This window comes from Oryza sativa, chromosome 5, assembly GCF_034140825.1.
Source record: "Oryza sativa Japonica Group chromosome 5, ASM3414082v1".
NCBI lineage: Eukaryota > Viridiplantae > Streptophyta > Magnoliopsida > Poales > Poaceae > Oryza > Oryza sativa.
In genome coordinates this window covers 16364853-16378862 of record NC_089039.1, presented here as the reverse complement: position 1 = coordinate 16378862, position 14010 = coordinate 16364853, and the positions used below count along the sequence as shown (strand labels likewise).

Sequence of the window (14010 nt, the reverse complement as noted above, 5' to 3'; positions counted from 1 at the left end):
AGGCATCGTACGCATGATATACCATAAAAAATTATGGGAAACCCTCGATTTGATCCCTATTTTAAGGTACAACCTTGTCTTGTTTGTTGTAAAATACAAAGCAGTATAGAAATATAATATAGTTACTTGGTCACTAATTGAATGATTAGGACTATATTGGTGCTATTGATGGAACCCATATTCCATGCAACATTCCTTCTCGAATATCAAATAGATTCCGTGGTACAAAACCATTTCCTACACAAAATGTGCTTGCTACAGTTGACTTTGATTTGATGTTCACATATGTGTGCGCTGGTTGGGAGGGTTCGACGCATGATTCTACAGTTTTGAGACATTCTCTTGAGCACCCAAATGACCTACGAGTTCCTGAAGGTTGCTATGCACCTACCATTTTTTAAACATGTACATAAACCTATAGCAATATTGATTGTGTTAATCATGACATAACAGGCAAGTACTATCTTGCGGATGCTGGGTATGCTGCTAGGAGAGGATTCTTGCCACCATTCCGCCAAACCCGATACATTTACGTTAATGGAGAGGCAACAAACCCAAGACACCAAATGAACTATTCAATTTAAGACATTCTTCTCTCCGAACTACTGTTGAGAGAGCATTTGGAACTTTAAAAAAACCGATTCAAAGTCCTTATGACTAGGCCATATTATCCATTTCCATCGCAAGTAAGAGTCGTCATGGCATGCTGCATTCTTCATAATTGGATCTTGCAAAATGGTGGCCTTGATGAGCTAGTATACTCTGAGCAATGTTGGGTTGACGAATATCCAAGATCAGTTGGGCGAGTTCAGCGTGATTTGCGAAAAGAGCAAAGGGAGATGCTCCAGTATAGGGATAATTTAGCAAGAAGGATGTGGGGAAATAGGAACAATGTTAGGCATGGATGATTTGTGTTCTGGAAACTTATGCTTTGTGCTGCTTTAGGAACTTATATACCACGGTAGTTTGTACAAAGAACATATGTGTGATTTTTTTTGCACTGTCAGATTGTACATTGGTTTTTAGTTGAAAAATATGCTTTCTTTGTTGGCATGATATTTTTTTTATTTGCAGCAGTATGGCTGGCAACAATATGGTTTGGCAGCCCCAAGTTGTCGAGGAAATGTTGCGATACTACAAGGAGAAGATACAAGCTGAAGGTAGACAATTTATTTTTAAGGAAGTGCATTACGAGGAGTGTGCAAAGCAAATTAATGAAAAGTATCACACAAAATTCACAAGCCGTCAAGTTTATCACAAATTCCACAAGTTGAAGGCTCAATGGAAGGTGATAATGGAAGCGAAGAATTTAAGTGGGGCCAACTTTGATGATGTTGAAAAAAGATTCCTATATGATGAGACGGAAGTTGTCCAAATGAATAATGTGAGTATCTACTAATCTTGCAAATATCTATCTTTTTTTACTATATTGTTCTCTATGTAGTGATATATTTCTTGGTTTCTGTAGGCCAAAGATAAAAGGGCAAAATATATAAATGTCCCCATACGTTGGTATGATGAAATGTAGTTCATTTTTCAAGACAAGCATGCAACATGAAAGTTTATTAATCTACAAGCACCATATGACCACCCAATGACTGAAGATACTGATTTTATTGGTGAGAAAAATGGCAGTCCTAGTGATGTTGATCCTTCTTTACATTATGACTCGGACTACCTTCCTGAGGAGAATAATAATAGAAGTAGCTCATCTTCAAAGCGTCCAAAAGGGAGCAAGATTGATAAAGGTAAAAGAGTTAAAGCTGATGATAATCCAATTCTTCACATAACCGGTGCTATGAATAATATGTCAGACACCATGCACTTCACACATGTGACACATCCAAATGAGTCCCTATTCAAGATAATCGATGAAATGGTAGAATACCCTACTATAGTTCGACTTCATTTGCAGACATATCTTGCCACTCATGAAAGCATAGCTGCCATGTTGAAAGGTAGGCCACTGGATGCTATTAAGGATTACGTGGCCCAATAGATAGTAGACAATTATCCAGCTCCTATGTGATTCATTTGCTGGGATGCTTGAATAATTATTGTGCATTGCAGCTAATAATTCCAATAAGGAAACACGCAGTTTAGATGTTTATTTTAATAATTTAGATGCTTTGTTAAAGAACTTTGTAATAAAGCACTATATTCTTTGATTGTTTCATGAATAATAAAACCATAAGTCTCATTTATTTAAAATTATTTTACTACCTATTTCATTACTTGTGTTTGTAATGTTCTTCTAACTAACCAATTTGTGCAAAAAAAATTAATGCAAGATTGTTAACATGGTTGGTATCTTTTCATTTTGATGAAAAACAAAATGGGAAGCAAAAAAATCATGGGCAAAGCAAGAATTGATCCAAACAGTTAGCCACTATTTCTTGCACTAGGAAGCAAACCAACCAAACACGGTGTGTACGGCAAGGCTAGCAAGCTGGCAATGAGATGATTTAGCTTTGCGGAGCTAGGCTAGCTAGGCGAAGCAACCAAACGGACACATATTTGCAAATGAAAAGTAATTTGTGAATAAAACTTTTATATACGTGTTTTTATCTAAAAGCAAAGGCTGAAAAATAAACTTCAATAAAAAAATCTTAAAATCAACTTCAAATTTAAAGTTGAAAAATTAAATTTGGCTTATAAGCATAAGCGAAAAGATGAGGCCAGTTATTTACCCAATTGCACAATTATTACTTCTTTTGATTTTGAAAATTGCAGCATTATTGTTTTGGTAAGTAAGAGCAAGTTCAGTTTTTAAATTGTATGAGACAAAAGGTTTTATTCTACGTTTTATTCCATTGATAGCGTCTTATTCCACCTTCTGTCATTGACGAACATAAGTTCTAAAAAATACCCTCATGTAAGCTAACTTATTCTAGAAATACCAATACCTTCTTCTTTCTATCCATTGCACTCCATTAGCTTATGTTGAAAGACTATTTTGCCCAGCAAGACTTTGAGAACAAGCAGTGAAGCGGACAATGGATCAATCGACGAAAGATGTCAATCTAAATTCTTAAATGAATTATCAATGAGAAAAGATCGATATACACAACATAAGAAATTGTTGGAGAAATGGCATGAGCTTTTGTCAGCTTGCTATCGTATTCAATTCAAGCACCATAACCGTTATACCCCCACCAAACCACCCCTGCTCTGATCCCGCCATCATGTTCACACCGAATATTCCATGTGCAGCATCGCTCGTCCAGATGCGCAAGCTGCCCAAGCACCACATCATCCACACGCATGGGTGCGCATCGATGCGACGCTCGAGCACTAAATCCACCATCGTCATGTGTACTTGCTGCCTTAGCTACCAGATCTGTGTCTTGCTGCCTCCGCCGCCCCTGGAGAGAACCGCTTGATCATCCTCCTCCCGGAGCTCCACACCTCCCGTCCTCACACCCTCCCCCTCCCCTTCGATGAGAACCAGCTTTGCACCACCTGTGTGCCTGCAAAGCCACCGAGCCGCCACTCCTCCTAAGCTCCGAACCTCCACCACCGCTTCTCTCCCAAGTTGGACGATGTTGTTGCTTCTACCACCGAAAGTCATTGCCTTCTCTCTCGAAGCAGACCCTATCCAGTTTCATTGCTGGACACTTTTGGTTTGTAATGATAGTGATGGCGGTTTTGGCTTTAAGGAAAAAAAGTGTAATTGAAAAAAAATGTCAGTGGCATTTCTTGAACAACTTAGCTATGGCGTTTACTATACCTCATTTTCGTCAATGCAAAATATATAACATGGTGCTTGTCGATTGCATTTTTTGGATTTTCTCAAAGTTTTACTATCATGCTCACATCTTTCCTATCAGACGTGCGTCAATTTCACATGATCTGGACGTTAGGCTTTTATATAGTTTGGCTCATATTGTTATGTGCATTTACCCAGAAGCTTAAATCCAGACGGAACATTATCACAGTTTCTCCTCAACTAAATTCATCAATCTATCCCTCATTTTTTCTTTATCTAACATCTCCATGGCTAGCACCCATCATCCTCATGTCGACGAGCACAACCACTAGCCAGTGTTGTCTCATCGCCGCATGCACTTGATATTGACGAGGTTATCCCTCTCCTCCTAGTATCCATGAACCATCAACATCGCCGCTTATAGACCTTTGCGGCTATGAGGCAAGCTGCCTTTCAAATTAGAATGACAATGGCATTGTTTTATTTCATATCGACAGCTTTCTCTACGGGCCCTACTCCCTCATTTTTGCCGGCCAAGTTATCTATCTTCAATGTAGGCTAGGTGTGATGAGTGGAAGGGAGTCTCGTGAAAAGACAATACTAGTTTCTATATAGATATATGAACCATTGCTCTTCACCACGCCAATATTCTCGTAATGGGCTATCTAATCAAAATTAATCATTTAGTCCTATACTTTCTTTAGGGTGAGTTCAACCTCCATCGATTTCTTCAATGAACTTTGTTTCCTGATCCGAGTTTCATTAATGAAGCATAGCAATCACATAGGAAACATTTCAATAACTATTATTTCACCATATATATCCTTGTACTTTGTGGTTTCTTTGAGACCCCGTCATCCTCAAAGTCCCAAGGCCACCATGCACAGTATAGTGGTAGCAAAAGGCAAGGTTCAAAACTACCAATAATACGTAAGCAAACCTGGGGAAGAGGGCAATCTAACATGGCAAATTGGAGCAACTACACGAAAGAAACAACTCCACATGGTTTGGTTGTTGGGATTCCACAACAAACCTACTCATAATTGGATTATATTATATGGTGGCTAAAAGATTTCATAGACTTTAATTAACACAACCTAAGAATGATTAAGACATGATCAATAATCAACCAAGAGACCAAGGGACAAACCCTTATTTCTAAACTACAATGCATGATATAAGAGTAAGAAAATTAAAGGTATGGATCATATTTATCACTAGATGAAACCCCGCGCGTTGCTGCGGGAGTTTAGTATGATAATAATAAGTAAAAATAATGTGTAAGATAGCTGGACAACATAAGATTATGTAAGTTAATGTGGTTTATGATAATTTAAATTTAAATAATATATAAAATGATGATTCAGATGTAAAAGTAAGGTGACATTACTTTATGAAAAAAGAAAAGTATTGAGATAGTTTGGACCGTAGATTAATCATCCAAAGGCTAAAAATAATTGAGATGATATGGATTAATGAGAGAAAAAAATGAGAGAGATAATTTAGACTATAGATTAATCATTTGAGCACTAAAAACATTTGATGTGATATGGCTTAATGAGAGTAGAGAGAAATAACATTAACTAAGTGAGGATGAACTATATAGTTACATAGCATATTATAAAAGAATGAAGATATATATTGAAATATAATGTGAATTATGTGGGATGATGATTTAACATGCTTGCATTTTAAAAGCTCTAAAATTTAATAAATTATAGATAATATTGCATGTTTGCATGATGTGTAAATTTAATGATTTTTAGTGGATGATAATGTGGCATCTTTGCATGTTAAGCTTTAGCAGTTAGTGGGTTATAACTTTATAGTAAGAAAGGATTTGCCAAACTAGGAGTGAAGAAGCCTCGCTCCTTAATTTATAGAGAAACAATGCTCTACATGTTGTTTATTGTCCTCTCTCTCCCACTCGGCTGGCTGGCCTCCTCGCCTCTTCAGGTGGCGACAACGATCTTCGAACAGCGGCATAGTAGGCTTGGAGCCGGGGTGGCCTTGGGCGGCCTCACAACGACCCTTTGCTAGGTTTTGGATTTGTTTTGCTTTCTCTCTTTTTTTAAAAAAAAAAAACATTGCAGTCAGGAGTCCTTACTTGGCCTTTTGCAAAAATCAGTTTTTGCAAGCAGCCTTCTTAGGAAGCTCGTATGCGAAAATGGGTTTACATGTGTGGTTGTGGATCCCACAAGTGAAAATGCGGATTTTTGAATGCCTTGCTATGTGTTAGTGGTAGGCAGCTGGCTAATAATTAGTAGTCCACTCACCCTCCTCATTTCTCTCGTTCACACAGATATCTCATCCTATGAGGCATCCTTAGAGCTAACACGCTCACCTTTTATACTTGCTCTAACCCTAACCCTCCCTCTTCATCCTCCTGATGCCGCCACCACCTCCTTCGCTGTTACCACCTCTCCGCCCCACATGTTGCCCCCTCCCCCCTCCCAAAAAAAAGTCTTGATGGCATCGGCGAGGCCCCCCTTCCTTCATCCTTCGAGCTATGGCAAGGTGCCATAGCCCTGCCTTCTTCCCCATCTCCAACAAATCCCCCATCGCTAGAGACAACGCCCCTCCTCCTGACCACTCTAGATCCCACACCCTCACTATCAACACCGACCCACCCCCTTCTCCTCTCCTGTAGCTGAGGCAACATCATCGTTGCCCCACCCTAGCCATCCCCTTGCTCCCCCACCTCCAACCCCAAAACCCAATCCGTAGGTTGTCTGCCAAATTTAGTTTGGGACTCTGACCAGTGGCGGAGCCAACACCACCGTAAAACCAGAGCGACTAGTAACGTTTTCAGGTGACCAACTGATTTTTATACGCGTCGACGGCTAAAGTCGCCCGGCCTACCTAGAGGCGCGGGAGCTATCTCCGCTGCTGGCTCTGCCAAAGACGAAGACAAAGCATGAATATTGGATCAGATCTTCCCCTCCCTAAAATAAATGGCTTATTTGGCAACTCGAGGAAAGGGAATTGAGAGTTTACATGAGGAAATTAATGGTGGGATTAAGATGGTTTAATTTTGAGTAAAATGCACCAGCGGTCCTTAAACTTGTCAGGAGGTTTCACTTAGGCCCACGAACTTGCAAAGCGCACATCGAGGTCCCTGAACTTTGTTTATTGTATCATCCAAGTCCAAAGCCACTTTTAACCATGGTCTTGCCTACGTGACACGCCACGTGGACGATGACATAGGATTTTTTTTATTTTTTTCTCCCTTCTTCCTTCTTTTTTCTCTTTTATGAAAAGACGATTACATGGACGATGACGTGTACGAGGCATTTTCGTCTTATCAACAAGGAAGAAAGAGAAAAAAGAAGGAAGAAGGGAGAAAAAATAAAAAAAAATCCATGTCATCGTCCACGTGGCGTGCCACGTAGGTAAGACCACGGTCAAACACGGCTTTGGACCGGGATGATACAATAAACCAAGTTTAGGGATCTCGATGTGCGCTTTGCAAGTTCGTAGACCTAAGTGAAACCTCCTGACAAGTTTAAGGACCGCTGGTGCATTTTACTCTTTAATTTTTAATCCCAATATCTTGTTTGGTAGAGAAAGAGGAATTTGACAGGGAGTTTAGTTGGAGATTATGTCATTAATGAAAATAGATGGTTGAGATTTGTTTAGGTAGAGTAAAGAAGGAATTCCCTCTCAATTACCACCTTCTACCCAGGTATTGAAAAGGATGGAGTTCATTCCTCAATTCCCTAACTTCATCTTACCAAAATTTTCATGTTACCGAACCAAACAAAGTTAATAGCATCATCTCTCTAAACTCCTAATCCTTTCTAAAAACACCCAACCCCCCCCCCCCCCCCCCCCCGCCCACCAAACGGGCTGAAAATGTCTCGGAGCAATGTATAGCAAATTCGATTTGTTTTTTGAGAGAGAGCGAGCGAGCTACAAATTCGACTTCAAAATGCCGTTCGTTGCAAAATTTCCCTTGCACGTGCACACGAAGCCAGCCCACACTCCGCAGGCAATGCATCCGTGCAACTCGGATCAGATCCGCGAACCGGTCAAGGCCGCAGGTCGATCGTTCCCGCGCGAATCAGTGCTGTTCTCTTCTTGAATAACCTGTATTTAGACTGCACAAATGCAGGGCCACATGTGTCACGCCCCGCGCGCCGCCGTCCACTGAAACCGGCCGCCGCGCAGTCGCCTTCGTCTCGTACGTGCGTGCAACCAACATCCCGGCGGCGAGCTCGTACGTACCAAATCGATCGATGGAGTGTGCGCCGGCCGCTGTACATCTCCGGCGACGACGGCGACTATAGCTCGATCGAACTGATATCGTCCTGTCGGCTTTGCTCATGGTGCCGATCGGCCTCGCGATGAAAGTATAGTCGTTGGCACAAATGATCGTCGTCGGGAATGGAGGTGTTCCAGGACGCGCACTTCGTGCGGCTGCGGTGCTCCGTCGTCCGCTGCAGCAAGTACCTCGCCGCCGAGGACGACGGCCGCGGCGTCTGCCTGTCCGGCCAGCGCGGCGCCCACAACACGGTGTGGGCCGTCGAGCACATCACGGGGGACGTCCCCGGCGCCGCCCCGGGCCCCTACGTCCGCCTCCGCGGCGCCTACGGCCGCTACCTCGTCGCCACCGACCTCCAGGCGAAGGCGGGCCCCGCGCACGGCGTCACCGCCGAGCAGCGCGACGCCGCCCACCACCCGACGCCGCCGCCCTGGGCGTGGCAGGCGTTCCGCCGCAGGAGCTCCTCCCTCCTCCGCAACGGCACGGGGCGCTACCTCCGCGCCAACGGGAGGTACCTCCGGTGGCGCACCGCCGTCACCGTCGCCGGCGACAACGCCAGCCCGATGATGCTGTGGGCGGTGGAGGTCGTCCCGCCAAAGCCTGGCCGCGTCACCCTCGTCGATCGCCCGGCGCAGGTAGTATACATACGTCAAAAGTATTTTCTACACGACCACCTATGTGGTATGCATACAGTTTAAGCGGTTCTAAAAATATATAAATCTTTTTCTGATTAAACGGTACACGCACACACCATTATACACGACACACCACACTCACACCCCGCAAATGTATCCTGGCCCCTAACACATGCTCAAGGGACAAAAACGAATGACACATCCCTAATCTCACCAAAATTATGTTGAAAGTCCACTTGCAAATGCATAATATTCGTGGGCATCAGGATTTGAACCCTTGTAGGTAGAGTTATGCACTCACAACTCCACCACCATGTCACTAGTGTTTTCTCAAAATTTATAAAGAGATAGATTGTGATAATATAAGACACTATACAGATATGTAAGTCTAAATTCGATTTACACATGAAGAAAAAAGGGATAAGTCCATTTTACACCCCCCAAACTTTTATGTTTGTCTAAAATACACCCCCAAACTATAAAACCAGGTATTTGACACCCTCCAACTATCAAAACCGGACATTTTACCCCCTAAAGCTGTTTTAGACTGGTTTTGGAAGCCACGTCAGCATAGGTCTCACCAGTCAAACAATCCTCCTTTTTTTCCCCTAAGCTCGCTGAGAAGCCGGCGAGCTCCCTCCCTCCGTCAGCTTCGTCCCCGGCATTCTCCCTCCCTCCATCCCTCCACGGCTCCACCCACCCACCGCCCCCACCCCCTTGATGATCCATCAACATCCATGCTGAGGGGGGAGATGCTGTGGCGAGCAGCGAGCGGCGAGCAACGACGCGAGATATCATCTGATGGGGCGGCGCCTAGAGTAGCGAGAGGTCGAGGAGATCATTGCCGCCTCCCTCACGAATCACAAGCTTGTTCTCCCCGCGCGGGAGACGCGGACCTCGCCGAAGCCACACGCGCGAGGAGTCATCCCAGCATAGCGTCGTTGCCGCCTGGTTGAGGATGAGGAGTCGCTCAGGGAGGAGGAGCTCGAGCTCGCCGGCAACAACCAGCGCGCATCCGTCTTCGTTTCCGCCGTGACGGCGACGCCACGGCCCCTGTCCCTTCATCCCCGTGCTCGTCCCCACCCCTTCATCTCCCCATCTTCTCCAATCTTGGCCGAGGGGGTTGGCTCTGCTGTGCTCTTTAGCGGCGAGTGAGTAGAAGGAGGGAAGAGAGGGAAACGCAACGCCATATGATGGACGCGGAAGTCGAGGACGGTGCGACCAGCGGCAATGGATGGATGCGAAGAATAGGATCAACACAACCGGTGTCCACGAGCTAGCTCCGTAATCACCGGTTGCCTCGCTCCATCTGCACAACCGAAGACTTTGAATGGCATGTAAAAAAAAAGAAGATTGGACCAAAAACAATTAATCTGAATGCCATGTCATTTGCCACGCAGGCTAAAACCGTCTAATCTGAAACGAGGGGGTCATTTAAACGGTTTTGATAATTGGAGGGTGTCAAATACCCGGTTTTATAGTTTAGGGGTGTATTTTAGACAAAGGTAAAAGTTTGGGGGTTTAAAATGGACTTATCCCAAGAAAAAATAACAAATATTAGCTGTGATGTATGGGTACTATTCACTATCTAATTTTATTGTTTTGTTTCTCTGGTTTTGATCAAATTTAGTCATATATATTTGTCTGTAAATTTATATCATCCTAAGGGCACCCACAATGGTTATCTATAGGCTCTCTATAAGAGATTCATGTCAGCATATTTTCCTACTTGGAAGAGATTAAATAAAGAGAGAGCAAAGCTATCTACTAACCTGGAGATAGTCTATAGAGAAAAACGAGGCAATGTATTAGAGAGCTATAGATACACACGTAGACATACTATTGAGATGGTTTACTATTAATCTAGTCTATTGATGAGATGTACATGTTTTATAGATAGCACCTTACTTTACCATTGCGGGTGCTCTAAGTGATACTAGTACTATTTTTTTAATCTTTTATATAGCTATTTAAACCGAATGCAAATAACGATGTCATGTCATGGTACCCTTGTCGATTGCCTTGGATGATCTATCGCCATGCAAGCATATATGCAATTAACTCCTCTTGATGGATGGATCGTTGGGCGGACAGCTGATACGGCGGCGGCGAGGACCGGCGACGGAGGGGGAGACGAGCCGGGTGATCCGGTTCGTGAGGGGGGACGAGGGAGGGGAGTTCGAGGAGAGCGAGTGGAGGGCGTTGCGGGTGAACACCAACAGCCTGATGCACCTGCGCCTCACGCTGGCCAACCTGCTGGGCCACAACCGGGACGCGCTCCACACCACCGTCTGCGTCCGCGCCGGCGCCTACGCCCAGCTCTCCCCTCTCCTCGTCGACCTCCCCATCGGCAACGACCGCATCGACGTCGTCGTCCTCTCGCATGGCACACCAGGTCCGTCGGATCTTTCTCACCGATAATCGAATTGATATTAATTAATTGCTCGTTGATCTACTGTTGCAAGAGCTTAATTAGCTCATCATCATCATTCGTTCACTTGTTCGTATTACCAAGTGCATATATATGCCTGCCTGCTGATTTTCTTCTCTTCTACTCGATGTACTGTTGATGAAATTTCAGCGGAAGATGCGTTGAAGTACCCCTGTGTGGATGCTTGATCGAGCAGAAGAAGAATAGCAATAAGGTGTCCTGACACCTGACATATATATATGCATCGACAAATTAAAGCCAGTGCTTAATTAATCGGGCATCCGCATCCTACAGAAGTGCATAAGATCAAAAGATGACGGACATTAGGATTTAATCTGCTCTTTTTGTGTCACTTGGATATATAAGTACTTGGATTAGTTGCTTCAGTAGTTCAGTTCAGTGTAATCCTCGGTCATGGTGAATATTGTACTTAGAGATTGATGCACATACGCATTATTAATGGCAAATTTATTGCAAAACTACTTATATGTTTATTGTCAATTTAAGCACAAAACTATAGTATTTATAGCTCCAATATAACAATAGTGCTATAGATTTAAACCTTAGAATATATAGTTTTGTGATAACTTTAATATTAAATATTTAGTTTTGTGATATAATACCTTTAACCTATAGTTTTAGCATAATTTGATCAAAATATATGTAATTTTGTGAAATTTACTTAAAATATTTATAGATGATTGTTTGAATACCTTTTCTAAAACTACATCTTCAACTTTGCAATATTTAATTCATCTGTTTCTATCCTCAATTAAATATCACAAAACCAGATACTCCATAGTTCATCAAAATTCTAGAAAAGAAGGGAAGCTATAATTTTTTAAACCGTGTTGATTTTTCAAGGAGATGCCCCTTGTTTGTTTAAAACCATTCAAATATCTACTATTATAAAAATTGAAAATGTTTATTGTCGAAAGTTTTCATACGTTTCTCCCCAGGTCCGAGTTAGAATCCCGAATTCCCGATTGATTTCATCCATCACCATTTCTACCGAAAGTTTTTTGTCGTTCATTGTTCCTTCTCCTACTCGGTTTCTGCATGATTTGCGTAGCGTGCATTGTTCCCGCCGAGCGAAACAGGCTCGCATAGCTTGCATTATCTCTCCGCTTTGTCAGCATGGTTCAAAATTCCGGAACAAAATTTCCAAAATTTCAGAAATTTTGGTTCTATCGGACCCCCTCCCGATATGATATTATTTCGGTCGAAACATTAAAAATAAATTTCATTATTTTGTGAATTTGGCAATATATTATTAAAAAATGAAATAATTTCGGACCAAAATTTCAGTATATCAGCACCCCGATACAAATGTGGAAAACGAAAGATTGAACCCTGTTCGTCAATCGTTCACCACATCGTCTCTGATTCTATTTCATGTACCGTACGTATGCTTTATTGTCCTAGACGCGACGCCCACGTTGAACATGCCGCCGCCGCCTATCCAGCTAGGCTGAGCAAGATCGAGGCCAAGGAGGACACCGTTCCTTTGGATACACATGCTACTCTTCAAAATCTCGTGCCCGGCAATTAAATAACAAGTGAGCTCGTTCCTAACTACTTCTTTATGTGTTTTTGAGAATAGATTATTACCTAATGATTTAACTATGATTAGAAACTATGGAGAGGACCATGGAGTACTTGGAGAGTGGTTAAGAGATGGACAAAGTCATCATGGACGTTCAAGTCAAGATGGAGGTCCAACTCATATTAAGTTCGAGTCCACATAGGTCTCTAGGAGCAGTCCACACTAAATTCGTCGCCCAGGTTGTACTCGGACTCCGATTTCGATGTTCTACATATGTATGGAAAACTAACGAGACTACATTTCTAATGAACCTGGTCCCACGTCAAAATTCCTTCCGAGTCAATAGCATGTTGTCGAAATAAGAAGACATTTAGAATCTGTCCGAGTGCTGCGTCTCCGTCTTCGGGCCCGTTGGGTCGAGTATCGTGTCGGACTCCAATAGGGACGCATCCAGGGGACCAAGGTCGACCCTAGAACCTATATATCGAGTAGCCGTCATTGAGTCATGGTGGCGCGACCGATCCCATTCACGAGCACAAACCACTAATCGTGTCGGTTGTTGGCAGCTCACATGCTCAAGGCAAAGGAAGTAGGAAGTGAAGGGCCATGACGGTGTTTGGCAAAGGAGGTAGAGGAATGTGCTATTGATGGGCAGAGGACCTCGCCAGGCTTTCGTCGAAGTTTGTGCGTCAGGATACACCGAACTTTGTTCGCCTTTTTATTTTGGTATATATCAGATTTGGGTTAATGGGCCTCTACACAACCCATGTACCCCATTTGTGCCTGGTCGACATAACACTTCCCAACATCTCACTGGATCGTGCCTGAACTCTAGCCTCAACATGTGGGCCAACACGACATAACCCATTTGGTGAATTGTGCCTAATCAAGTAGTGCCCAAACATATCTATTATTTATTATCCACCATCTTATAACCCTATAAAAGAAATAAAAACCCACCATCTCAAAGATCTACTTCCTCTGTCTCATAAAAAACGAATCTAGGAATATATGTGACACATCATAGTACTACGAATCTAGATAAATTTGTCTAGATTCATAGCACTAGGATATGTGTCATATCCGGGGTTGGTTTTTTATGGGATGGAGGAAATAGTCTATAGCCTCCGTTTGAAAAATAGAATTAGGATCGATGGATATTATGGCCGTTTTTAGTTCCTCGTCAATTTTTTTTACGTATACGGACACACATTTAAAGTATTAAACGTAGACTAACAACAAAACAAATTATAGATTTTGTATGTAAACTGTGACACGAATCTATTAAGTATAATTAATCATTTATTAGCAAATGTTTACTGTAGCACAACATTATCAAATTATAGCGCAATTAGGCTCAAAAGATTCAGATTCGTCTCGCAATTTACATATAAACTGTGCAAATATTTTTTTCTATATTTAATG

General features: G+C 42.7%; 1 protein-coding gene and 1 pseudogene across 1 annotated transcript; both read left to right on the top strand.

The window, feature by feature from the left end:
- Positions 1 to 1078: 1078 nt before the first annotated feature.
- Positions 1079 to 1999, top strand: LOC107278131 (uncharacterized; annotated as a pseudogene).
- A 5832-nt stretch (positions 2000 to 7831) lies between these two features.
- On the top strand, positions 7832 to 11575 carry LOC9267390 (uncharacterized). The gene is made up of 3 exons (XM_015784541.3): positions 7832 to 8608; positions 10703 to 11003; positions 11190 to 11575. The coding sequence occupies exons 1-3, from the start codon at positions 8096 to 8098 to the stop codon at positions 11225 to 11227; spliced, it is 852 nt and encodes a 283-aa protein (XP_015640027.1). The 5' UTR covers positions 7832 to 8095; the 3' UTR covers positions 11228 to 11575.
- Positions 11576 to 14010: the final 2435 nt, after the last annotated feature.

Excerpts from the sequence above, each read along its gene's own strand:
- LOC9267390 (XM_015784541.3), top strand. The coding sequence starts at position 8,096 with ATGGAGGTGTTCCAGGACGCGCACTTCGTGCGGCTGCGGTGCTCCGTC. Across the intron at positions 8,609-10,702 it reads TCGTCGATCGCCCGGCGCAG|CTGATACGGCGGCGGCGAGG; the intron begins GTAGTATACATA and ends TTGGGCGGACAG. Across the intron at positions 11,004-11,189 it reads CCTCTCGCATGGCACACCAG|CGGAAGATGCGTTGAAGTAC; the intron begins GTCCGTCGGATC and ends ATGAAATTTCAG.